The 27,837-nt window shown below is 50.7% G+C and overlaps 1 protein-coding gene across 5 annotated transcripts in view; it reads right to left on the bottom strand.

Annotated features, from left to right (window-relative positions):
• Nucleotides 1–27,837, bottom strand: part of MGMT (O-6-methylguanine-DNA methyltransferase) — a 294,313-nt gene that overhangs the window by 228,016 nt on the left and 38,460 nt on the right. For 3 of the 5 annotated variants that reach the window (XM_057308350.1, XM_026494401.4, XM_044382259.3), the window contains 2 exons: nt 19,549–19,618; nt 5,933–6,069 (listed from right to left, as the gene is read on the bottom strand). In XM_057308350.1, the coding sequence (XP_057164333.1) occupies nt 5,933–6,069; nt 19,549–19,618 (207 nt within the window). The remainder of the gene's footprint in view (nt 1–5,932; nt 6,070–19,548; nt 19,619–27,837) is intronic. The other 2 variants (XM_026494402.4, XM_048218867.2) reach the window with 1 other exon arrangement.

Below are 27,837 nucleotides of genomic sequence, written 5' to 3' on the forward strand. Positions count from 1 at the left end.
GCTGTAAGTGTCTATGCTAAGATTTCCCAGTCCATCAGAGAATGGAGGGATTTCCCGGGCAGGTTCTCGGGCCATGCAGACCCTCAGAGCTATTTCAGCCTTGAACTTCGGGCCGCCCAGCAGAGGGATTACCAGGCGGGAGCGCGGCAGGCACGGTGGGACTCGGGAGCAGGGTCCCCGAGCAGGCCATTTACAAGGTTCATGAACAGGAGAGCAAGTCCACACAGAAGCCAATCGCTATCCACTTGAACGGAGGACGTACGACGTGACCTCGGGAGTCTGACCTCCCTTCAGGAAGACCTCAGGGGCATCATACCCCCATGTTTTCAGTGGAGTAAAAACTGACAGCACCTGGTGGGGCAGACGCGCCCTCCCAGACAGAGACCCTTCGGTCACTCTCACACCCAAGACAGGCCAGGCCCTCATCCGTGAGCCTAGTGTCAGGAGGCCCTGGCCAGCCACCCAGGTCCTTGAAGGAGGGTCAGGCCTAACTAACCTACATGCTCCTGCCCAGGCCCCACAGAGCTGGCTCAGGCAGGACGCCAAGAATGCCCCAGAGTCCTAGAAAGCAGAAGACAGCCGGCATGCGTGAAGTTTTCAAGACAGAACATTTTAACAATCGCTCACTCTGGTTGCACCTTTTTTTTTTAGTATTGCATTTTTTTTTTAATAATGATTTTTTATTATATTATGTTAGTCACCATACAGTACATCCCTGGTTTTCGATGTAAGGCTCGATGATTCATTAGTTGTGTATAACACCCAGTGCACCATGCAATATGTGCCCTCCTTACTACCCATCACCGGCCTATCCCATTCCCCCACCCCCCTCCCCTCTGTAGCCCTCAGTTAGTATTGCATTCTTATACTTTTTCTGAGATTTACATGGGGAAAAAAATTAAATGGGAGGGCAATGCTTCGCTCAGTAGGAGAGGAGGTACGCGCGGCTCCAGCGTCCTGCCACTAAACACCCTCCCATCACTGCGCCAACTCAAGTGCGACCAGCATTGTTCAAGGAAAACAATGGAATCCACTTTGTGGAAAGCCACACAAGCCCCCAGATAACATTAGAAAACTTTATTCTACAGCTCTTCTCATTAGAATTTAGACATTGCAAGGAATAATGGGGTCAAGGCTTTGTAGCCACGCGAAGATGGTATCGGGAGACGTCAGTCAAGTACTCGCAAAAGTAAGCCAATTACCCCTAAACAGGACCGTTGTTAATGGAAACGGATACTGGCAGGAAGTTATAAAGTTGATATTGTACTACTTCCCAAATGATTGATACCCTGCATTCAAATATTTTTAGGAAGGGAAAGGTGAGTAATGTAACCCATACAAAAAAGAAAGGGGGGTAATCAGAAGGGGGAGTGAAGCATGGGAGACTATGGACTCTGGGAAACAAACTGAGGGCTTCAGAGGGGAGGGGGTGGGGGAATGGGATAGACTGGTGATGGGTAGTAAGGAGGGCACGTATTGCATGGTGCACTGGGTGTTATATGCAACTAATGAATCATCGAACCTTGCATCAGAAACCAGGGATGTACTGTATGGTGACTAACATAATATAATAACATTAAAAAAAAGGAAATCAATGATCAATGTATGGAAACCATATAAACAGGTAAGTAGAGTGACACAGGGAACAGGAGTCCTACTTCATGCAGAGGTACGAGTGAAGTTTCACCGCAGACAAACGTCAGTGGCCAACTTCCACTTTAGCCACTGAACAAAGCAGCATGTCTCCAGAAGATAAAGATCTCAGTACTCACAAGCACTCAAAGAGAGGGAGAACAAGATCCCAGAGCCATCAGAATGCTCTGCTCAAAACCCCGTTGGCCACTGTCCATCAGCAGAGCTGGAAAACACGGCCTTGGGGGGCACACAGGGCTCTACCTGCAGAAAGCCATGCTGCGTGTGGGGGGAGCTCCCCTCCGGGTGGGCAAGAACAGCACCTAATTCCATTAGACAAAAGGAATTCTAATCAGAAGTCTTTCTGTAGGAGGAACCTGGAGGGCACTGGAGGGGAGTTCACCTACAACCTGAGGAAGAAGTCCTACTGATCCTGCACCTGACACTTTCAGGGCGAGGGACCCCTTCCAAACTCACTTCATGCCGAGACACTAATCTGAATGCCAAAGCCGGACAAACAGCACCAAAAAAATTACAGCCTAACATCCCTCATGAACGTAAACACAGAAGTTCTAAACAAAATACCAAATTTAAGGCATTAATATGGGGATGGGGGGGCAGTGGCGGGAGATATAATGAATTATGTGATGTGTGTAGTCCAGCATTTCAAGACTATTTTCACATTAAAAAAAAAGGGACGATGTTGACACATGTACAAAAACCATTTGACAAAATCCAACAGACTGAGGAAGTATCCTCTGAGAAAGGACACCCGTGAGACCCAGAGGCGGCAGCACGGGGACTTGTGACATGGAGGCCCCCACCCCCATAACTGGAACAAGGGAAGGCCGTCTGTTGTCAGGACGTTTACTCCCCACACTGGAGGTTCCAGCCAGCGCGCGGACAGAAATAAAAGGCATAAAGATCAGAGAAGTTCTCTTTAGTCACAGACCCAATTTTCTATAGCAAAAATCCTAAAGAATCTGCAGAACAATTTCTACAACTAATAATTCAGTAAGAGGACAGAAGAGCAACATACCAAACATCAAGTGTTATGTACCAACAGCAACTAAAAAACCGTTTCTAAACCAAATTTAGACTACCAACATATTCAGAAATCAGATTTACAATAGATATACAAGAGTTCTATGCTGGAAACTAGAATACTGAAAAGACAAGCTGAATGGAGATAAAGCCTATTCATAAATTGGAAGGTTTTTAAAGTGGCTAACCCCTCCCCAAAATGGTACAGATTCAATGAATTCCCAACCAGAATCCCAATACTGGATACCTTGATTCTTTAATATGTAAAGTTAAAACACACAGAAGCCAAAACAATCTTTAGGGGGGAAGGAAAACCAAGCTGGAAGACTTGTTACCTTAATTCAAGATTTATCATAAAGCTACGTAATCAAGTACTCATGGTTCTGGTGCAGAACAGATGAAGAGGTCATCTGAACTACACACGACATCCAGACATACGGGACCCACACATGTACAGCCAACAGACGTGACAAACGTACGAAGGGTATTTGATGGAGAATTCTTTTTCTCCTCCCAAATAAGAAAACTAACTATAGAGAAAAAGTACCTCACAATAAGGGGATTCGAGATGATGGGTCATACATCTAAACATAAAGGCTAATATTATCAAACCTTGGAAGAATTTATAGGAAAATATTTGTGCAGTTACCGTAGGCAAATCTTAAAGACAAAAAAAAAAAAAAAAAAACGCTAAGAAAAAAAAAAAAACTAAGTTGTACCTCCTCAAAATTAGGAACTTCTCATTAAAAGAGGACATTAGAATACAAACAGGCATCCAACTGTGAAATACAGAGGATAATACCATCTGAGAAAGGACTCCTAATCAGCATGGGCAGAAGGAGCATGGGCAGAAGACTCATGCAGAGCCCACAAGATGGAAACACAGGAGTTCTCGAGAAGGTCGTGAGAGGACGTCCTGCGGAAAGTGAAGATTAGAACAATAACATTTCACACCTCCTGGAACAGCCAAAACTTTAAAAATTACCACCACTAAGTACTGGTGAGAGGGCAGAGCAACGGAAGCTCCTGCATTTCTGTGGGAAATAAACAGAAAATGGTTAAACTTTGGGAAGAGCTTTGGCAGCTTCCCGGGATGTCCAACGTACGTTTGCCATGCAACCCAGCAATTCCGCACCTAGCAGTGGACCAAAGAGGCTTGAACAAAAATTTGTTTCACCCCTGGTAGCCAAGATTTGAGGATTCAAACGTCCATCAACAGGACAGTCCATTGACGGACTGTGGTGTATTCATCAACCATTCCTGACCTACTTATTAATACACAGAACCTGGGTGACCCTCAAAACACTGAACAAGAAAATCCAACACAGAAGAGTAGATCATAAAACTTCATTTATATAAAGCTCCAGAACAAAGTCGACCAAGACAGAAATCACAACAGTGGATGCTAAGAGGATCTGGGACTAACCAGGAGCACAAGGGAACAGCTGGTTTAGAGTGTTCTAGATCTTGGTCTAGGTTGGTGGTCACTTGGCTGTACACAGTTCTCAAGTCATGGAACAGTTTCCTTAATTGAGGTCATAAAATAAGAACCATTAATTCTCAGTATTCATACAGATTTTTGTTTTTTTGTACTTTTTAAATGTCCCTCGCCAAAGGTAACCATAGGTGTATAACAGACTGCTGGCTGCCCCTAAAAATCTTCTCTCACCTCTTCCTTATACACACAAGCCTCAATTTTGGCCAACACGTGACCACCTCCCATGCCTCCCAGCTGGGTGTGGTCCCATGAGAGAAGGTTAGAGGCTCCTTCTAGAAAGGGAGGTGGGTGCCTCCTTTCCTTCTCCTCTGCCTGGAATGGAAGCATAGCAGTTTGTGCCCCAGAGATTGGCGCAAAGCACCAGAATGAGGGCCACAGCCTGGAGATACAGAGCAAAGCCAGAGGCGGCCAAGGGAGCCAGCCTCCACAGCTTATCTAGGAGCGCGTCTTCACGCAGGAGATCAGCTGCAGGTTACTAAAGCCACGCGGAGGGGTGCTTCACAGCTGCACCTAATCCTGATTCAGAAAGCAGAAACTCAAAATTAAGCCTCATCTTCGTCCTGCTCGCATCATCCATAATGGGTATTTAACTAGATGTCTAGGATTTTTCTTCCCGAAATTCACTTAAAGGATTTTTTTTCTTAAAAAAAAAAAGTTCAACAAAATTTGTGATTTATTGTGCCAGTGAATATGTGAGAGACAAAATGACATTCCCTACGAATTATTTGGTGTCTGTGATCTTCTGAACACCACGGGCAGATGGTTTTCATAGAAAAAGAGTGTATTCGTACAGTTCAAAGATTTGCTTATTTTTTTGGCCTCAAAAAAAATACTATTGATTGTAACACGCAGCTTCACAGGAAAAGATCTTGACACTGGAGGCGAAACCGGGCATTTATTACTGTGCGTGTGCTCATTATGGCAGTCTCTGACAGGGGTCCATTAAAATCAATTTTTATGTTTCTATGTATTTTCTTTATCTAATGTTCTATGGCATTGTGTTTATTAGCCAGTTAAGAAAAACACTGAGCAGGAGTGGGTGGTTTTTCCCCTCTTGTCAGAAATAATGAGAACTGCAATTTTAATACAACTCACAATCAATGAATGGAGGAAATGTTACATTTCAAAACAAAACATTAAGGAGTGTTTTAAATTTTTTATGTTTTTACAATTAAGAGAAATAGAGTGCAGATCTTTCAAAAGAGAAGCACGTGTCCTGCTACAACTGGCAAGGCGAACATCACGCTAGGAGGGCTCTTCCCACCCTTCCCCTCAGCTGCACACTCTCGGGCAGCCTGACCTCAGCTCTCCGGCCCGAGCTCCCAATTCAGCAACTCCAAGACTTAAGAACAAGCCACCTGGCCGACTTTGAACAACGAAGGGGGTCCGGATTTAAAACCACCCAGATTAGGCAAGCACCTCCCTGTCACCAAAATTTCCAGAGAGGTTCCCACGTTTGTTGAAGAATAAAACCTTCGCGGCTCACGGTCAATCGGCGGCTCTGTAAGCGGCTGCCGGTCAGACGTCTCGGAGCTACCCGCCACAGGGGAGGCCCCGGGGTCAGCGCGAGCCCCGGGCGCCGGGCAGCAGCGCGGGTGCTGCGGGCGGACAGACAGCCGTGGCCCTGCCGCGGGAGGGGCGGCCGCGTGGGCCGGCCTGTGGCTACGTGTGAGCCCGTGACCCACAGTGGACAAGCGGCAACCGTCGCGTCTTTGCGGCTCTGAACAAATGCCACGTGGGGGGACACAGGGGACTCACCCTGCGTCCGGGGTCTTGCTGCCGCACAGCCTGATCTCATGCAGACCCTGCTCACAACCGGAGATCTCGATCTTCCCCAAAGGGCTGTCTATCGTCTTGTAGCTCATCTCACAGGCCTGGTCCATCCTCCCAAGCACCTAGGAGAAAGGGTTTTCAAGCAAGTAAGTCCATGTGAAAGACTCTGGTCCCCTTTCAAGCACAACAGGCACTCGTCACTTAAAACATCTTCCAAAGTTTGTCCCCATTCTTGGGACTTAATTATCGAATGCGTCATTTTTGTAATCTATTCTGGGGACAGAAAACGCCGTAGTTACCCGGAGCAGCAAACTGGTGGTGCCACCCCTCTGCTTCCCTGCTCCCACCTTCCCCGGAGGCACGGTGGACAAGAGCTCCTGCGGAAGGGTCCCTAGGACTAAGCTAACCTTGCTTTAACAAAACGTTTACCAACTTTCTCATCAGCACACTGAAGCCGTTTGATATACTAGAGGAAATACATTTAAAAACCAAGACACGGTGAAGTGAATCTGGAAGCGGGGGTGGACGCAGCTCCTGCATAGTGGCACCTGCACGAGCAGGCCGTCAGGGGAGCATGCGCGCACTGGAATAAAGCCCGAAGCCTTCAGGCACCTGCGCTAGTCAGGGGCGCATGCGCGCTGCGGAAAGCACACAGCGGACCCTCGAGCAGCGTGGGTGGGAACTGCATGGGCTCACTTACATGCGGTTTTCCGGTATAGGACTGTGAATGTATGTTCTCTGCCCTATGATTTTCTGAACACGTCCTCTAGCTTCGATTTTTGTAAGAACACAGAACACAAATGATACATAAAACAGGTGTTAACCAGCTGTTATCAGTAAGGTCAACAGGCTTTCAGTAAGGTTTTTCGGGAGTCAACAGTTACATACGGAGCTCAGTACCCCTAATCCCACATTGTTCAAGGGCCAACTGTGTATCTAACTTACGTTCAAGCAAATGTACAAACATAAGAACCACCCTACAGTGTATCCTACCTGTTAATTTTGATAATAATTGTGGTCAACAGAGCTAAGGCTGAAAAGAACGAACTGGTACGGCAAAAAAAGTCAGAAGCCTAAAGGTAAACCAACGCTTGATAAAAATCACTCCAAGTGCAGGCAGGGAAGAGGACGGGGAACCAAGAGAGGGGTGGGGGTGGGGGGGAACAGTGGGAACGAATACCTGGACCAGCCAGCACCCTCGGAGCTCCTCCTCTATCCTGCAACTCCTTGTGCTGCTCGCGCGAACGAACCGGAGGGAGGCGCTTCCCCCCCACCACGTGACCTTATATGCCCGTATTTCCCAGCGCTCCACGCTCCTTGCAGCCACCTGCGATGAATCCAACAGCTGAAGCTTCGCCACGTGAGCCCGCCCACTGCTCCAGACCTGCTGGCGGGCCTGCTCACCAGCTGCTTCCACTTCTCTGTCATGCAGGCACCTCCCATGAACTGGCCGTAAAAGCAACCCTGCAAGAATGCTCTCTTCCATGTGGCTTTACAGGGGGTGGCAGTGCGGTCCACGTGCGCCCGCACCCCACCCAGGACTTAGTCTAGGGATCTCCTTTCCCTTGCACACCTGCTCCCCATCAAGCCCTGGTTCTTACCATTGTCAACTCCGGCTCAGTTCCCGGGAACTCATCAACTCTCACACGAGGAAGGACTTCTTCCGGGCCCTCAGTACACCTGGGCCCTTCCCACGCCTCCCCTCCCCTCCCCCTGAACAACGAATCAACTGCCAATCAGACGAAGGGGCTACAGCAGGGTCAGCAAACTGCAGCCCACGGGCCAGACACAGCCCCCACCTGCTTCTGTAAATCAGTTTTCGCTGGGACGCAGCCCACATGCTGTGGCTGCCTTCCCACTCCAGTGGCAGAACTGACTGGCTGTGATGGAGAACGCACGACCCGAGCACTTACCCCGGGCCCTCCGCTCGCCAGGTCTGCTGAGCCCCTCAAGGTCCTCGCGCTTGCACCCTTCCTGCTCCATGCTCTCAGGGTCTGCTTCACTACAAAACCTCAACACTCCCCACTGCCCCCACCCCCACACCCTGTTCTCCTCCCTGCCCTTTCACCTGCTTCTAATGCCATACACTGACTCCTTCAGCTGTCTTCCCAGCAGGCACAGGACAGAAGTGCATTTATATCCCTTAATGAGGTCAAGCAGCATTCCCCAAACCACACAGTATATAAGCAGCACCCCCAAGATTCCATCCCAAGCCCAGGACTCCAGAGCCACTCTGTTCAACATCCACTTTTCTATGGGTATTGACAGAGGTCTGAAGCAGATTTCTCTCCAGTTCCCAGTGAATGGACGTGGGATTGTGATGGTCACCATCAGAGACACTGTCTGACACATCGTACACCTTGAACGCCCCAGCTTCCATGGATCCCCATTGCCTGAGGGCACCCCTGCCACTTGGCCACCCATGGGCAGGAAGCAGATGGTGGCCTCACAGAAATGGCCTGCCATTTTGCAAAAGCCACCTAAACTGAGCCAGAAGTTTGTTCACCTGTGGGATAAAGGGTACCTAAATCACAGGGTTGGCACGTGGATTAGCCGGAACATATATCTAGACCTGGCTTCCCAGAAGGATGCAGGATTACTGTTATTCCTGCCACAATCTAAATTTTAACCATACGCCCTTGACCTTTGTCACAGAGCACTCTGCTCTCCTCCGCAAAATCTTATCCAACAGCACCAAAATCCTTCCTTACCATTCTTCAAAAGCAGATGGCTACCCCTTCTCCCAGCCCCCTAGAGGCCTTCCCTCATTCCCTGGAGCCAGAATCAACTGCTGCCCGCCCCCATATCCACGGGCATTTCCCATCATCCTGAGCCACTGGCAGATGCTGGGGCACGGAGTTTGCTACCATGAGTCAGGTTTCCACCCAAGACAGATGCATCACACACGTAAGGAGTTTATCAAATATATGTTGAACTAGATGACCAGAATTTCTACCATCCAGGCCCAGAGTCTGGCACGGCATTTCCCAAAGTGTGTTCCAGAAGACTGCTCAGAGAAAGGTTCTAGGGGGAGTGAGAAGCCTGAATGCATAAACCCTCCTGGGAAATTCACCTGCATACCTGCAGTGTGTTAAAAGCTCTGAGTAGTCCTGCATAGGAACCGGCTTATATTTGCCTAGATCTCACAAACATGTTCACCAGGAACCTACGTCTCCTGCTTAGGCCCTGCTCAGAAGCTGTTTCTCAACCGATCTGGGCTCAGGCGCCCTGGCTCAGGCCTCAGATCTAGAGCATGAAAAGCCATGAGCCCCTGCCTCAGGCATGGCTCCTAATGGCAAGCATCAGAAAGTGATACCAGTTAATTTAAGCACAAAAGTGATTTACTGAAAGGCTGTTCCGTAACTCAAAGAACTTCTGGGAAGGCTGGAGAAACAGGCTCAGAAAACCATAGGAACCAAGACTGGCCACAGTCCAACCACAGCCAAAGTGGAACCTCAGGAAACATCTGTGGGGCAGCCAGGGCCTGCAGACACGCAGCTGGCACTGTTGCCACCGTTGCCCCTGGAAACAGGATGTTGCAGCCCCATCAATTCCCTGCTGCCTGGCCCCTTGTGTCACTGGCCCCTGATTCAAGGCCTAGGATGTGGAGCCAGCACCGCCACACAAACTCAGACTGGCACACATCCCAACCAGAGGGCTGGAGCACTAGTGGCTCACTGTCCTCCCCAGGACTCTGTTTTCTCACCAATAAAATAGCAATAGTAGTACTGATTCTACCACTCTCCCCGGGCTGCTCTGTGGGCCCAACCGCAAAGCACAGGGAAGACTGTGAACAGGCCGCTGGGCCAGCGCTCTTGCAGGGAAGGACCTCCCTGTGCACAGCGCACAGCCAGCTCTCACCCCTATGGCAAGGAATGAGTGTGCAGATGGGGGTCCAGGAGAGGGTCAGGGCAGGGTGGTCAAGGGGATGGAGGGCCTCTCCCACATCCACCAGGTGGAGGGGCGTTATCTGGAGAGCTCAGTTCCATGTGCTCCTCGGGGGGAAAAGGGCCTGGGATGTTATGAAGCCTCACCCCAGCGGCCAGACTCTGACCATAGGCAGGATGGGCTGGCTGGACTTCAGAGGCTGTGGGCCTCAAACACCATGGGGAGGCTGCAATGGCAGGCTCTGAACCAAATAACGCCCATGCATCCCAGGGCCTGTGTCTCTGAACCAGACCGAAAGGACCCTGAAGCTTGGCCTGCCCACTGCTGTACCAACCACAACGTGCACCCGGTGCCCAACAACGTGGTGCTGTCCCTGGTCTGCCTGGTCTAACCTCACACGTGAAGGGCAGCACACCCTCCTCATAGTGAGGACCAGCTCTGATGACCCGCATGGCCACGGGAAGCCACAGGAGACCACAGGACACCTGCGTCACTCACAAAGAAGGGGAAGCTCTTTCCAAATCATGCCAAGAACCAAAATAGGGCAATCAGTCTGTAACTGGAGTAACTGGGGGTTGAACTCCGAGTTCTGAGTGAGCCGTCTACGTCCTTTGTGGCCACACTCAAGCAGCCCGTCACCAGGTTGGATAAAGTCTAAGGAGTACATTCCAGAGACTCTGTTATTGGTTAACAGAGCTGCACTTGAACTCCACATTCAGCTTCCTGAATGTGAGGATTCGCCGAACCATCTTCCCCCAGACGAAGGCCTGGAAGCCTGAGCCCATGAGCAGAACCACTGCTAGTCAAAGACAATCGCCATACCCACTGCCTGCAGCTTTGCCAAAACAACAAAAGCAGCAATGTTAACAATGTTTTCTATTAACCCCGCCAGAAATGGAATTTGAGACTCCACAGAAATCTACACACACGTTCTTTCCTACAGACACGCAAGACGTATGGCACAGAGTGCTTCCATGGGCAAAAGTAAAAATGAGCTGAATCAGTACATCTACTATGTCATGGGTAATGTGTCCCTGGGACAGAACGCTGGGCCACCTGGCAGGGCAGGCAGCGTGTGGACGGGGAGCCCCAGGCAGAAAGACAAGTGTATTACCCCATGAGTGTGTTACAAGTCCCGGAGGGTGGAGGGAGGCTTGCAGACTGGGTGGGGTGTCGCAGGCACTGGGAGGGCGGCAAGAAGACGCTTCAATAGCCAGCGTGCGCATCGGGGAGCCCGCACGTCCCAACACAGGCTGGTGGGAGGTTCCGCCTGGAAGGCGACAATGCCAGACACACGCGGGGCCGGCTAGGAGCGAGGTGGCACAAAGAAGCCGACGGGCTTCTGAGCCGTGTGAGCGAGACACCCTCACACAGCGAAAGCCCCACGCTCCAGAGACCAACCCACTGCTGGGCTCCGGCCCAGAGAAGGCCAAGAGCCTGACCCCAACGAGTGAGCCAAGAAAGGAAGGAGGCCCAGTGCAGACACTCGCCGGTTGGCAGCTTGACAAGCTTCCCAGGAGCGAGTCCAGGGCCAGGCGGGCTCCCACGGCCCCTCAGGACTAGTGGGAGGCCATGCCAGTGGGGAGGGCGGCGGGCCGGAGCAGAGGTGAGGAGGAAAGAATTTTTGGAAAAAACAACATCCACATGGAGACCTGGCTCGTAACAAGGAGGTGGGCAGGCCCGACAGTGCCTGCCGGACAGCGGCCGAGGCACGCAGGGCACGGGGGGCCGGGGTGCGGGTGTGGAGACACGTGAAGTCACGTCAGGTGGGTTCTGTCTGCTGTGAGTCGCCTTCATGGAATGTAAGGTGCAGGACAGGTAGCAGACGTTATGGGACAACTCTGGCCAAAGAGTAAGAAGCCCGCTGAGGTTCTAATAATAAAACAAGTGGCAGGCACCATCTCCTTCCCCTTCTTCCTTCCTTGACAAGGCAGGTGTGTGGCCTGGAACTGTGGCAAACAACTGGGGACATGAAGGAGAGGCCACGAGACGGGACAGCCCTGACGCCACCACTGCAGCCACAGCCCCCTGCCACACTCCTACTTGTGCGAGGAAAAGACAGTCCTGTGTGTTGCAAGTCAGCGTTCAGAGGAATTCCTGTTTTTCTCCAGCCTGGGCATCTTAACTGATCCACCACCATATCCCAGCACTTAGAACAGTGCCCAGAACACTGCAGGTGCTCAGTAAATACCTGCAGAATAAATGAGCTAATCGCACAAATCATTCCATTAGGACGCAGAAGGAGAACTCCAGGATTAACAAGAACCCATGGCTGGGGGTCTGGTGGCCTGAGGAGTCCAGGAAGGCTCCCTGGAGGAGGTGTCATCATGAGAGACAGTAGGCATTTGGTGGGGGTGGGGGAGTAGACTACGGCAGGTCTGCCTGAGTAGGGCCTGTTACCAGAGGGAACACAGGGCATTCGGGGACCCGAAGCAGGCAGCAAACCATGTTTGCGAGGGGCTTGCTGTGACAGCTCTGGGAGCAGTGAGGACCAAGTGTGGGGGACAGGAATGGGACAAGGGCTAACCTCGAGGACCCCGAGGACACCAAGGGTAGAGAAAGGGCTTGCTGTCCACAGCGCTGTAAGCACATCCATGCACAGCAGGGTTGCGAGTGCACGGGCTCTCGGGCTGAGTAACAAAATCTGCCCCAGATAACAGTCTGCCCAGCTGCCTTCCAGGCCCAGGGGAGCAGGGGAATTGTGCAAAACCCTGACCATCTATTACTCCTAAGCAGGAGGTTTCCGTTGCATGCAACAGGGCTATCCTGGCAACAGGAATGCTCAGGCCTTTCTTCCAGAAGAGGCCAGCTGGCACCTGCGGGAATACACACCCTGCCACAGGGCCTGTGGGGCTGACTCGGAGCAGAGGGGGAGGGGAAAAGTACCACTGGCACTCTCCAGTTTGCCTAACACAGCTTAGAAAACCCAGTGCTGGGGGAGTTTGGAGTTAGACCCCAGGACCTGACAGTGGCTCTGACAGCCAGTTCTGTGAGTGGTTCCCTTGGACCCCAGTCCGGCTGGCCTTGCCCGCATCATGGGGAGGACACCACAGGCCGCATTCAGGCTGTGAGGGGAACCAGACCGCAGGCTCCCCACTCCCCACTCGCAGGAGGCCTGTGATCCTCAGCCTGGCAGCGCCACCGGGCTCCGGGCCCAGCTCCCTGCATCCCCCTTACCGCATCCACCTAAAGCCACAAGAGTGGCTGACGTTAATTGGTGGCAGAAAAAAATGGATTTTTCATGGCTATTTGGAGACCTCTGAAAAAATGAATTTCGTTTCATCCCCCTTTCAACATGAATGGTGTTTAATGTTCTGAATTAAGCGGTTGGCGCCAGAGGCTGGGTTTCCACTGTATTCAACGCAAGAAACCCAGAGACAGAAACTGTCTTCTTTCTCCTTTACTTGTCGTTTTCCAGGCCTGCTGTGTGGGTCTGACGACAGACTTCCAGAACCATCTCTGCAGTCCCGCACCTTCCACTTTGAACCCTTTCCAGTATGGCCCTGCGGTGCGAGGAAAATGCCAGTCTAGAAGAAAAAATCACCCGCCTTCTCATACGCTGCTCACAAACCAAGAGACATTTATTTGGTTTTGTTCAACATCGGCCTGAAGAGTCTGCCCAGGAGTGAGTGGGCACCAGGCCTGCAGGCCGGGCTCCAAACCTTCCTGGGGCGTCCCCGTCCGGGGCCTCGGTGTGCCCATCAGCTGCAGGTGTGAAGTGGGAGCCCAGCTGGTGCGCTGGGGAGGCCCTAGGAAAGGGGAGAGACCACGTCTGGCTACCTGGGGACACCAGCAAAGCCACCATGAAATGACAACACGTTCTGTAATCTCCCTGCTGAACAGAAAATAAGAAAAAGCAGGAGGGAAGCACCTTCTGTCCTCAGAACTCAAGATCGGCCCACGTGACGATCTGGCGTGGGGGAATATTTTAATTAGAAAAAGCACATGTGTCAAAACCCTGGACAAGAGAAAATACTTCATACCTATCACCTAATAACAAAGCCGAGGTGGTGGTGGGGAGAGCAGATGGGATGGAGCCCTGCCAAGGGCGGACTCGGAGGAGGAGAGTGCTGAAGAGAAGGCCAGGTCAGCGGGGGCTGCGACCCACTCGGGGCACCCTCTCCACCCGTCGGGGCCCCCCCAGAGCCTCCTTTCTGGGATGCGCTCAACAAGACAGCCAACGTGTGGCTCAGTTTATTATGTTCTAACCACCAAAAAGGGCTGCATTAGGTTGAAGGGTTTCTGGCCAGAGAAAATTCTGGCCCTGCCGTCTGGTGTGTCAAACTCAGAATGGACCCAAAGGTCGTGCAACAAGATCACTGCACATTCCCCTCAGACCTTCCTCGCCAGCGCACAGGCTGCCATGGAGGCCTGACCACGGGACACGCCTCGACCACCTCCAGGGCACCAGTGACCCCAAAATCTGGGGCAGTCTGTCAGAGGGGGAGAAGACCCACCATAGCAACTGGACCCTCGTCCCTGGACCCCTGGCCTCTGAGGAGCGAGTCGGGCACAGACTCGGCCCCACAATCACAGCCAGGGGTCCTGCAAAGTAAGAAACACCACAGACCCTCCTCGCGTGAGTTTGCAAGTTGACAGGCCCGTAGCTGCTTCACTGAAAATCAAACAGTGCTCCTCAACTCTTTTTATAAGGAACAGATTAGAAGACCCTTAACATTCCTGGAACCTGCAAGAAGAGAAACAGATTCAGGGTGCAGGGCGCCCGTGCCCTGCATGAGCCAGCAAGCCGTGGGCCTTCGCAGCAGGAGCCCGGTCACCCCGTCAGGTCGGGCATACTGACCTTCAGTTGTGACCAAGAATGATCCACTGAGAATTTACTGGGAAGAAAAACGATGAAAAATACTACATTTCGCTCACTTCAACCACCCCTGCTAGAATTGCACGTTACCATCAGTGATGGAAGGGAGCATCTTGCAGCAGGACAGAGAGCTCCCCTGACCCTGTGGTCTGACGGGGTGTTGCTTGGCCCCCGGGGTCACCCCTGGGCCTCTGGCAAGGTCCCCTGCATGCGTCTTGAACCTCACCCTGCCAAGGGCACGTGCTCGCCACCGGGGAATGTCCTGGCACTTCAGGCACCAACTAGTCCTGGGCTGCACGGTGACAGTCTGTCATGAAGGAGGAAGGACAGTGGCAGGCGGGCCCTCAAAATGAAATGTCAGTTCTTAAAACCGTTATGTCTGGGGAGGCTTCAGCTTAACTATGTCATAGCAGAAAATAACCCTGTTCTTTATAGGCCTCTCCAGTTGGGCAGAGTTTAACTGACTTCTGAGAGAATAAGCAGCATGTGAGAACACGCAGGAAAATCTGAGGGCAGCATCAGCGCAAGTCAAGAGGTTCCTGTTCTGAGGCAGGAGGGACAGGCCGCTACCCAGGGTTGCTGCAGAACCTGGGAGGAGAACGCAAACTTCCTGGACGAGCTGGGCCCAGAGCTGAAGTGAAACCTTTCAAACGTCCTGAAGCAAGGTGTGATTCAAACTCCTCCTCTCCCAAATGTAGAAAACCAACCAACCAATAAACATCCTCTCCCAGGAACAGCCCCACATGCATGTCTGATATCAGCCATGAAGAAAAAGTCATCAACAGAAATAAAGTTTCCCACTTGTGCACAGACAGAACTTCCGTGTTAAAAACACTCGCTTTTTGTGCCAACGCTATGACTGGCTAACACGGGGATTCGCCATCATGCTGGCTCCAGGGTCAGTAACCCATTCCTCACCTGCACTGATTCCTATCGCACTAACCCATTCCTCACCTGCACTGATTCCTATCGCACTAACCCATTCCTCACCTGCACTGATTCCTATTGCACTAACCCATTCCTCACCTGCACTGATTCCTATCGCACTGTTAGGTCTGTTAGGTCAAGATCCCCACAGAGAACACACCGAAATCCTCAAGAAGAGCTCCAGCAAACGGCCGGGAAAGGCATGCCTACATCTGGGATGTGAATCAAGCTGTACTTTTTGTGGAAGCCCACCGAAATATCCTGCCACCTGAAGCAAAGAGGCTGCCAGTGCCCACTGGTCCTCCCTCTTCCCAGCCTCCTCCCAATCTCTGTGGGGCTCTAATGCCTCTCAGTGCATTTCCCTGGATGTATTCTGCAAAATCAGCAAGGTATGCTGTGCTAAGATCTGAGGGTGAATAGCAGGGGGACCTGGGGTGAGGACTAGGGACCCCTGAGCACCTGGGTTGGAAAAGCAGGTACACCGGGGTGGGGAACACGGGGCACCTGGGGGTGAGCAGGGGCCCCTGAGCTTCTGGGTTGAAGAGCAGGGACCCCTGAGCACCTGACATGGATTAGGAGTTGGCGGGGCACAGGGCAAGTCTGGCTCCCCATGGGATCTCTGTAGAATCCTTGGGCTCAGAATGGTTTTTACGTTTTTAAACGATTGAAAAAGTCAAAAGAAAAATAGCTCATGACACATGAAAATATGAAATTCAAACTTCAGAGTCCATAAGTACGTTTTCACTGGAAGGCAACCAGGCTCGTTCCGTATTGTGTCTGGCAGCTTTTGTGAGGAGCCGTGAGGAGACTGCGCAGCCCACAAGGCCGGAAAGATTTACCACCGGCCCATTCCAGGGGGTCTGCGGTGCTCCCACGGACAGGCACACGTAGTGATCATCGGAGGGTCCTCAGTCTCACTGCATCCGGTCCCTCCCCCCCACCCACTGAAGAACAAATCCTAAGACCACTCTGACCCCCATACGCTCTCCCCCTGGTCTTTGTCAGCACAACCTCAACCAAGATGTGGCTACAGAAGTTTTCTGGAATTTTCTTAAGTACTTACTTAGGCCTGTCAACAGTCAACGCCCAAGTGCTAAGCCTGGGCCCCACTGAGGACCACAGAATTAAGTCCTCTTTATCCCCAATAAAGAAGCGGTTTCACAAAGTTTCTGTGGTGAAGGATTCTCGGTGAAAAGCACAGTATGATTTATGACTCAGTGTCCCTGATGGAAGAGCCTTATGTTCCAGACACGCTCTGGCAGCAAGGCACAAGGCTCTTGGAGGGACAGACGCCATCCCCACGACAAGGCCAAGCTGCAGCCGGAATGCATGCTGCCTCCGAGCGATTAACCCACGGCAGGAAATTTCATGTTCTAAATTAGTTACATTATGCCCAAAACCTATCAGCGGCCTGATAGCTTGAACATATAATTCTATACCTTTTACACTTTAAACAATAATTCAGTCTAATCCTGTAGCTGAAGCCAAGATTTCCAGACCAAAAGTGCACTTTCCATTTGATTAAATACTAATAAATGCAAGAATAAAATACCAGTCTTTTATCTTACAGTAAATTCTTCAAAAACCATATACTCTAAGAATTAATTATGACTCTGGAGAAGGGGACAAGTTCTTCCCCTCGAAGACAGCTTAGTAGTCTCAAAGTCTTAATTACAACAGCTCACACATAATTTATAGTAGTCCGCGGCTTACACAGAAATGACATCATAGTCCAGGTTCTGGGACTCTCTACGTGACCCGTCGGCACGGCCATGGTGGAGTGCGTGGACAGGCAGGGAGGGTAAGAAAAGTCAGGGCGGGTCTGGCGGCAGAACAGACCACATATGGAGCTACGACCCTCTGCAAAGTACCAAGCAAACAGAATACGAACTGGAAAATAGCATCATTTGCCTTCATCCCATATGTGTCTGGAACTTTAAAATTTATAAAATATTTTCACATATTTCATCCATTAACAAGAAAACCAAGTAAAATGTTACCAGAAGGAAGATGGTAAAATTCCAGAGTAGAAGCTGTAATTTGTTTTTATTGTTAGCTTATCGAGCCAGGGCACGGACATTCAAGCCACTGAGACGTGCGTCCTGTACCACATGCCACGTGAGTGACCTCCAAGAGTGGCCTGTCCCATGTCCTGGGACTTCAGTGAACAGTCAACTCCCCTGGCATGGGAAACCTGCCTTGGCCGGGAGAATGGAGAGGGCACCCTGTCCAACCAGGATACTCAGAGAGGGTGACCCACAGAGAGGTCGGTCACCTCCAAATAAAGCAGGCTGTGGTGTGCTGGAATCACGGACCGTCTGCATAGCATCCTCTGAACAAGGTCCCATCCCCTGTGTAGGTGATGAAGAAGCAATCCATCCTAGTAGGAAACTGGGGGGAAGTGCTGTGGGAAGCCCGCGAGAAGAGGGGCAATGGTGGGACAGAGTCCGGGACTGAAGAGAAAAGCCAAGTCGGGTGACCTCTGTGGGCCCGTGTCCTCCTCTGTAGCCGGGACCCCATGAGGCTGAGACTGCACAAGAAAGCACTCAGCTGCCCGTCATGGGCTGTCCCAACATCAGGGAACATTATCCATGGCACATTATCTGCTGGCCTGTGAGGCGGGCATACTGCCTGTCTCCACGTGTGGGAGCCCGCACCTGCCACTCCGGCCTCTCTTCCATGAATTTCGAAGCAACATAATGATCGGGCACTCAGTAGCCAAAAGGTAAAAGGAGGTCGAGAAAGTTATAGAAGCAGCCCAGGTATAAGCATGAGGCACAGCAGAGAGGTCACTGGGCAGCAGGGAGGCCTGCGGGAGGTGGATCCACCGGACAGGCAGCTGAGCAAATTCATGACACACACCCGAGAGCCCTGAGGCTGGGTGTCTGGCTTTCCAGGGTCCCAGATAGGCATTTTCTTATAAGGGTGCCCCTCCCCCATTCCTGGACCAAAGTAGCGCCAGGGACATCAGAAGTAGACGCTCCAGAGTAGACTCAGAACCAGCCCCTTGCTGTCCAGGAGCCGGGGGCGGGGGGGGGGACACTGGGAAACGTCCCCAGCTCAGACCCAGGTAAGAAACCATTGAGGCACCCCAGGGCCATTGCCCTTGAGCTCCGAGCGCAGCCACGTTCACCCAGGATGGTGCGTGAGCAAGCCTCTCCCCTCACGACACTCAAGACAAAGGTGCGGGTTCCCAGAAAGCGGACCAAATCTACCTTCCCCGAAGTTCGGCTGCCAACCCCACAGGCCACAACTGTGTCATTTTGACGCTCTGTAAATTCTGGAAGGCCTCCACTGCCAATGATGGCTTATACCATTTTTGCGATGGATGTACGTAATGTTAGTGACCCATCCAAGTAACTGTAAAAACCCGGCTGAGTTTCCGAAGAGGAAGAAAATAAGTAAGCACCGTGAAAGTCACTCCTTCATCTCATTACAAGCAAGACCTACGGGACCTGCATTCATACAACATTACGTGGGGGGGGGGGGGGGTTGTCTTCCCGAGCTGCTTTGCATTGATTCAAGCTTTTTATTAAAATTAATCCGATGAAAGTTCTAAGTAGTGGATTTCCATTTTAGAGGAATCCTTGACCACATCTGGAAAGAGAGCAATTTCTTAGGTGATGTCATCTCTGCTCCTCTAGTGACCCATCCCGGTGGAGCCGGGTCTCAGGGGCTCATCACACAGCTCACGTTACCACAGCCGACTTCTGGAGTACCACACCAGCCAGAAAGGAGGGAGGCGCCTGCCCCGTTTGTGGGCTCTCCCTCCCAGTGAGGGCCCCGGGAGGACACCCGCACATCCACTGCCCCTCCTCACTCCCAGCCCCACTCAGCAAGCCTCATTCCGCCGTGGCAGCCACACCCTATAGGATTCCCGATTACATCGTGTCAGCATGAACAGGCTCCCCTCCAGCCCCACGTTTCTAACAGCAAAACTGGACGCCAGTCGTGATGAGATGCTCACCTCCGCACAGCAGCAGAGCCTGGGCCACGGGACGGGACTTCTCACGTTGGGGCGGAAGCCGCAGGAGGGGCTGCGAAGGAGGAGCAACAACCGTGTGAAAATCTGATGCCGAACCGGACAGGTAAGCCAGGAGCGGACACAGAGCTACACTGGCCCCACCCCACGCAGACACCCGGAACAGAATGTCAGCTTTCACTCATTAAGAAGAAAAGGCCCTTTAAGAAACATCTGCTCTGCTCTTTTCGCTTACGATCAATTTCTTAGCAGTAGGCATTCAACCACATATTTGGGGAAAAAATGTATTTCTTTTAGAGGTTCTGGTCAATGCAGGTATTGCTACTTCTCAGAGAAATGTCTTGCGAGGTACGCCTGCTTTTACCATCCACAGACCCATTCTTACATTGGATTTTATATCTGTTGATGTCAAATCCCTTACACAGTAGTTCAAGACATCAAGGTCTCCAACTCTGGAGACATGTGAAGATACCTAATACTGAGCCAGATCCAGAATGTGCGTACAGAGCCAGTCCCCACAAACGTACACGGAACGCTCTGTCTAGGGGCATGTCGTTACTACTAAAGCACCAATCGTCCCTTTAACTGCCCAACTTCAGGACTGCCCTGATGTGTCTCTAAAATGTCACTGCGACAGGTCTCCCCTCCCTGCCCAGGCAAGCTGCAGGGCTAATCCAGGGGAGCCCTGCCCCTCGAAGGGTGTCTGGATGGGAAACCCCAGCTTCCTCTAAGATCCTGGAATGGACTTGGGCTGAATAACCTCATGTCACAAACACATAATCAGGTCCCTGGTTTTTTCTGCTCTGTGAAGTGGGTCGTACCCTGTTGGAACCCTGTCCCTGGCTGGATTGTGAACTCTCAGAGTCCCCCCCCCCCCCACCCCTCTGCCCCAGGCTTCAGCAACACAGGCCATGTGGTTGCCTTGCATATGTGTCCCCTGAGAAAAGATGGCAGACCTGTCACACCTGTCACACCTGTAGGTGGCCACACTGCTGGACAGTTAGCACATGTCTCTGAGTCTCCTGACTCCGCTGGTCCCAAGTTGTCCCCCTCCCATGCCCCAGCTACTGATCCAAGTCTGTCTCTCGTAGGCGTGTCAGTCGGCTGGGGACTGACAGCGTCAGATGCCGCCACCCAGTACGCTGGACCCAGTCTGCAGCCGGGGGCAGGGCAAGCCTGGCCCTGGGACCTGGGGTGCGCACTGTATGCCAAAGCAGGGGGAAGACATCACATCAAGCCAGGAGATACTGGAATGGTTTAAATGGAAATTTAATGTTTAATACAAAAAAGTCATTTTTGCTGAGTTATTTGGTTTGAGACATTTGTTACTTACACACGTGCAGAAGGTACACATAAAATCCACACTTATTCACAGAAGCTTTGTTTTAATAAAAACAGAGACCAACTGGTAACCAATTTATCTACAAATGACACAGAGACTAAGTATTGTGCACACACTTTTCTTCGGAAATAGGGATTATTGCAAAGTCGTATGTAAGCTATTCCCAATCTTTGTTCAAATAATTGATTGATGTAATCATATCTCCCTCATATGATCCCACTACCATGAGGAAAACTTCTACAGTGTATTTCAAAAACTAGCAAAACTGTAAAATTACAAAATTTAACTGGTACATTTTATCGCAATTACAACAGAATGAATTCTTCAAACAATATTCACAGATGAAAATCTCATGGATCTGCAATGTTAATTTCAAAGGTAACTTGAGTTAGAAGAAAAATCCAGACTGTCACAGAATGAAAAGCTTTGATAATTAACTACTTCTTTAAACTCTAAGACCTAGCCTATTAGCAAGCAAACTAACATTAAATATCTTTTCTTTCATGTTTTTTTCAACAAAAGGATACTACTATGTTCTCCATTTCTACAAGACTCTCCACGGGGTTTGGAACATACTGCTGGAACAAGGCGCCCAGAGTGCGGGTGGGGGAATCTAGCAGCACCTGTCCAGAGGGCAGCGAACATGCAACTTGGGAAAGTCATGACAAATGTCCTGATGAAACACTAGATTGTCACCGTCCCTGGTTTCACCATCCTGCCCAGGGAGTTCCTCGGGGGCCAGTCAGGGGACTCAGCAGGGGCCAAGCTGAGCTGATGACCAACTACATTAGATTCAATACCCCAGACGCTCCTTCTGTTTAAAAATTATCAAATATAGTCTCTTTATTGGGCTAAAATTAAGATAGTATTTATCATTTTAAGCATTTGTCAATGTACTATTCAGTGTCATCAAATACATTCAAAATGTACTTCTACCCAAAACTTTTTTATCATCCCCAACAGAAACTCTGTCCCCACTGAACACTAACTCCCCATTCCCCTGCCCAACCCCTGCCACCCACCATCCCGCTCTGTGCCCTTCAATGGGACTACTCTAGGAACCTCACAGAGCTGGGATCACAGCGTTCTATGACTGGCTTATGTCACTGAGCATAATGTCCTTGAGGGTCACGCATGTGGTGGTAGGTGTCAGAATATCTTTCCTTTTGAAGGCTGAATAACGTTCCATTGTGTGGATGGACCGTCCTTTGTGGCTTACCTATTTGTTCCTCAATGGGCATCCAGATTGTTTCCAACATTTGACTATTGTGACTAGTGCTATGAACTTGACTTCACAAACACCTGTTTAAAACTCTGCTTTCCCTTCTTTTGGGTATATACTCAGAAGCGGAATTGCGGGATCACACAGCTACTCTGTGGTTAACAGTTTAAGGAACAGACACAGGATTTTCCGCAGCAACTGCCCCGTTTCACGTCCCCACCCACAGTGCACGAGGGCTCCAGTTTCTCCACACGCTCACCAGCACTTGCTATAAACGTTATCAAATACACTTCTTGTGTTCAGGACACCACACGCTACAGACTATAATTCAATGATTGTTTTTTGCATCACTAGCCCACAACTCAATCTAATAACAGGACTAGCTGTTTCCTGACCTTGCCTGCATTTCCTGTGTGCCAGGCATCCGTATAGCTCTCTAATCCTTACAAGAGCCCTGCAAATTAGACGCATCCATTTCTCTGATGACAAAAAACCTGAAGCTCAAACACGAAAGTGACTTTTCCAGAGCCTGTGGTGGGTAACAGGGATGAGGCTGTCTGACTCTAGAGCGCTGAACATGCACTGGGGGGAAATTAGTTTAGATACTCCATTAATTATGGATTAAATTACCATGTAACAGAAAAAAATAAAATGAATATATCAAACACTTGTCTTCACTGGAATTCCTAAGGACAAGGCTAAAGCAGGTGTTTAAATCAGAACTGGGTTAATATGAAGAAGCATTAAGTAGGCAACACTCCATGCAGCCCATAAGCATGTGAAACTGTGATGCCTGAGCAAATGACAACTCAAGGGACCGAACTCCGGGGACCGTGCTGGCACCTAGCTGTCCCTCTTCTGTAGGACTGTGAGGGCAGAATCGACGCTTGTTTCTTTCTGCCTCCCCCGAGTCCCTGGCTACCGTATCTGCAGAGCAGATACTCAGTAAATTGAATTTGCTGCCCTTTCTCGCCAGCCACATGCCCAGGACCCGGACCTGCTTTAAACCCTTGACCTGGGAAGATAACAGCCAACCCAGACCCAACAAAGAAGAGACAGCCTCAGGAGGAAAGCCCCCTAAGTGCTGGTCCAATCCGGAGCATGTGATCACAGGTCTCAGGGAATGCAGATCGGCAGGAATGGGGGGGGGGGTTCTGCAGCCCCACCGGCTCCCAGGTGGTACGGGTGCTGCCTACAACCGCAGAACTGGACAGATAAAGCTGAGGGATGCTGAGCCTCCCATTACCATCTAGACATCTCAGCCCTTTGTATATACTAATATCCCCAAGTATCCCTGAGAAGTCCCCATCTCACTCTAAAAAACTGAGAGCCAGGTGAAAATGGTTTTGTTAAACAAAATGCTTATGTCAAACCTTTATAACGCTTGCAGCACTCCATTTGGACCCCATCATTGCTTTGCACACTAAGAAGCTCCCTTCTTAATTCTCATCCTATTCTGAGCCATTTTACAGAAAACATGTGCCCCATATTTGGAATTTCAGCCTTGTTTACACCCCTGCCCTATTTCCTGTGCCTGATTCCCTTCTCTATTTCATATGTATTTTTCATTTTTGTAAGTATATATGCTTCTGTAAGCATCCTAAAATTCTTCCTTGGCACATAACTGATACAGATCAATAAAATTACGGAACTAACGGAAATAACCAGCAAGTCTGTGATTTACAACGCAGCTTTAGACTGGTCAGACGTAGTTCCCATATGACCCACATCTCACCCATTCTCACACCTCTGTTCCAGAGTGTTCCCAAGATCTGTGGTTCCCACCATACTGTTTGTCCGCCGAGCTGAGTCTCTGCGGGCCTCCCCAGGCCGTCCTTGTGCTGCCGCCACCAGCCCCGTTCTGCAGCATGCTCAGCCCCACCAGGGCTCACGGCCACTCAGTGAGGTATGACGTGATGCACCGAACCCTGTTCCATAGCCTCCGTGAGCTGACTGTGAGCTGAGCCGTTAAGGGCTCTGGGTGCACCAGGGAGGTGACCCCCAGCTCTCCGCCAGCATGTGCCCCCCCACACTGCTAAGAGGGGTCCGGGGAGCACGACACAGAATAGGTACACCATACGCCAGCATTTCACCCACTCTCACCCTTCAATTCCAGTGTTTCCCCCCAAGATATGTGGCTTCCCACAAAAACCACATATTTTTGACAACTATATTATATTTTAGCCTCTACAAAATATCCAATAAATATTCTCCAAGGTATCATTTCTGTGGTGCATAATGTCTCCTTTTCTTAGCTGACTCCCCCTTAGAAACTGCTGGTGTCCTACTGGTCCCCTGTGGTCTTCCAAGAAGGCAGAGAAGGGGGCTCCCTGGGCAGAAGTGCAGCCTGCTGAGGGGAGCTGCCCGGGCCGGAGATGTGCAGGTGGGCAGAACAGAGTCCTGTGCTCTCCTATCCAGTGTGTGCACTGAGCAGGGGCCTACAGGCCTCTGACTTCCCTTCCAACACTAAGCCTGATGATTAGGCCCATTGCCTGCATAGTGTCCAGTCTGGGGGTGCACCCAGACCCTCGGCTCTTCTTCCCCTTAAGTGTTGTTGGCTCTGGAACAATTGAGTATCACTCTTTTATCAAAAGCTAGTAGACAACAGAAGCTTTTAAATATTTAAAAGTTAATTTTTAAAAAATGTAAACACAATATATACAGATTTCAATGAAACAAGCAGACTTTATATCCTAGAATCATATATAACCAAGGAAAAGCTAAATAGATAACAGAGAAATAAATTGTCTGGCAGAGTAGAATTACTTGTCTAAAGTCACCTCTGGATAAACTGGAAAACATAACATAGCAATTATTGTGTCTCTAAATCATTCTACAGTAGAATTTTCGCTGAAGATTTAGTCATTCTATCAATTTTCAACAACTTGGAACTAAAATAATTAACCACTATTACTGTAAAATATTTTCTACTTGGTAAAGCACAACTTTTTCTACAGAAATAACAAGAGAGTACAAAGAAATATTAACGTGCCAGGCAAACAAAAAGAGAAAGAGCCAACAGAAATGAGTACGGGAATCACAGGTTTGTACAGTTCTCGAGCATGTGGCCTGGACGGGAGATGCAATTTCGAATGTGGTCTCGCGGGGCAGGAACCGCCATGTGTATCATCTGAACAATAGCTCGCACACTATGGGAACGCAATAAAAATTAAACCATCATGAGAGTAAACTTTATCCCACAGCTTAAAGCAATATATATTCCAGACACTTTTGGATAGCAATAATAAACATCTCATATAGGAAAGGCAAAAATTTCAACCCAAAAGAAAAAAGCAAACAGAACCCTTGCAAAGCCCAATGATGGCCAAGGACTCAGCTTCACGTGGAAATCACACAAACGGCTTCCTCAAATTAAACCCACCAGGGCTACTTTCTTCAAACAACTGGTCAGATGATTTGATTTCATTAAATTTCATTTTATTGATCGGTTCTTTGAAATAAGTAATTAGCCATATCCAGAAACCTTCTTCATGACAGAAAATATTACCCTTGCTTTTTTTCAAGCAGGTGAGCAACCTGGCCTGAGATGGGTTTTCCAAATGAACTAAATCTCTCTTCCACGGGAGAGGTCAGCACCCTCTCACTAAGACACACCGGACCTCCTTCCAGCCTCCTGCTCAACACCGCATTCACCTGTGGACGACCTCACGCTCGCTGCCCTGCCCCCAGCTCTCCAGACCCCACATGCCACTCCCCCCCTCCTCTGGCACACCCGTCCCCTCCGGACCCTCGGGAGCAGAGCACCCGGATGCTTCCCGTGCCCCGTCACGTAGGAGAGCACTCGTCTCCACACAGGTGTTCCTTAAAGTAGGGGATGGCAAGGGAGGGGTGGGCTGAAGGGACTGTGGCCCTTACAATGCCCTGGAAGAGGGTTTTCACACTACAATCTCACCTCACCCCTGTTGGCCATCACTCTGTGAAAAAACTGCTGTGACCAATGGGCCGGAGACGGACACAGGCTGAGATGTCCTACAAGGCTCCATCATGGGCTCCTGAAAACCTGGGGGCCTCTCCCAAGAGAGAAGGAAGCAGGGGACCCCCCAAACCCACGCCTCGGAGAACAGAAGGTGTCACCATCCTGCAAGGGACTCACACCACCTGGAACCTAGTGGTTTGGCAAATGTCGTGTCTCTGATCCAAACCCTAAAACCTGTGGTAGAATAAAAGGAAAAGCTCCAGGCTGCTTCCTGGCTGCTGAAACTTAACAGATAAAATGTACTGAAAGCAGGTCCATATCTACTTTGTGGGACTGAAAGGTTTCTTCATCTCACACGTAACTAATACAATCAAAACACTAGCAAACACAGCACAGCTGGAAGAAACAGAGAGTGAGGCTACACAGTGAAAAGGAGCACACACAGCATTTGTCATTTTGGCCCACTCACCGGGGTCTCTGCCAGCGAGCTTCCAACTGCCCGGGTCATAAACACCCATCTCGGCTCTCCTCCCCCGTGCTTGGATGCAGGACTCCATAGTTTACTGGAAAGGCTCACTGCGTCCCACGTCCCCACGCCGCAGTACCCTCTTGAGATCACGACTGAGAACGCCATCTCCTCCAGGGGGCAACGTGTGAGCCAGGCCTTCCGTGGCATGGGCTCCACGAGGACTGGGCAGCTCCGACCAGGCGGCCCTCCTCCGCGTGCGAACCGTGTGTCTGGGCTTCATTCAGGGAGGACCTGCCCGCGTCTCCACCCACCCCTTCTTGACCCTGTTGTTCTCCATGGACACAATGTCAAAGAGGGGATCTGACATCAATGCCTAAGGGTCCAGTGGACAGAAGAAGCTCGGGGCTCCCTCCTCCGGGGAGTCTTCACCCAAGCACTGGAGTCAGTGCAGAGACTGGAGCCCAGCAAAGCCAACCCAGGAGGGGGGCGCAGGAAGGGGGCTGGCAGCAAGGGGATCCGTGCTGACACCCACAGGCCCTCCTGGTTCTCAAAGCCCCATCTTGCCTGGTTCTCCAATGTAACCCTAATGAACACTGCAGCATTAAAACCTCATCATAGACACAGGAAACTGAGACTTACGGGGATCTTACAGAAGCTGGTCAAAGACAAGAGCTACCAAGTGGCAGAGCCAGGCCCAGAATCCTGATTCAGTCTGGCTTCAGGATCAGCTCCCTGAACTGTATATGTTGCCCTAAAAAAGACCCAGAGAAAAATGCTCACAGAAGATTCCCTGAAAAAATAAGACCTCCAAATTCAAGGACCAAGAAAATCTTTATGGGAGGAGGAGTTCTGAAGGATGGGTCGGAGTTCAAAAGGGGTCGATGAAGAAGGTATTTGTAAATAAGTGTGCAAAGACACAGAGAAAAGCAAAGCACGGGGCCTGGACAGACAGACCACAGCTGATGAACGGCAGAAAGCACCAGGACTGGGTGAGGCCTCAGAGCAGCGCGAGGCCCGGGCACGTGGCTGTCTCTGGTAGCAGTGAGGCGTCCGCGCCGACCGGGACAGGGAGTGCCCACGCCCGCCCGGAGACGCACCTGCACCGTAGGTCATTTCACCGACCCTGGCCCGCACAGGAGCCCCTGCCCCCGGTGGGGCTGAGGAGCGAGGGGAGAGACACAGGCTCTCAGAAAACCCTCGGCACTGGGAGCTCTCTGCCGTGTGTGTGGCAGGGGGCGGGAGAGGCTGGGAAAGGCCAGGGAGGAGTCAAAGACAGCAGCAAGGGAGTCCTGCCCGACAGCACC

The sequence above is a fragment of the Ursus arctos genome, unplaced genomic scaffold (assembly GCF_023065955.2).
Source record: "Ursus arctos isolate Adak ecotype North America unplaced genomic scaffold, UrsArc2.0 scaffold_7, whole genome shotgun sequence".
Classification (NCBI taxonomy): domain Eukaryota; kingdom Metazoa; phylum Chordata; class Mammalia; order Carnivora; family Ursidae; genus Ursus; species Ursus arctos.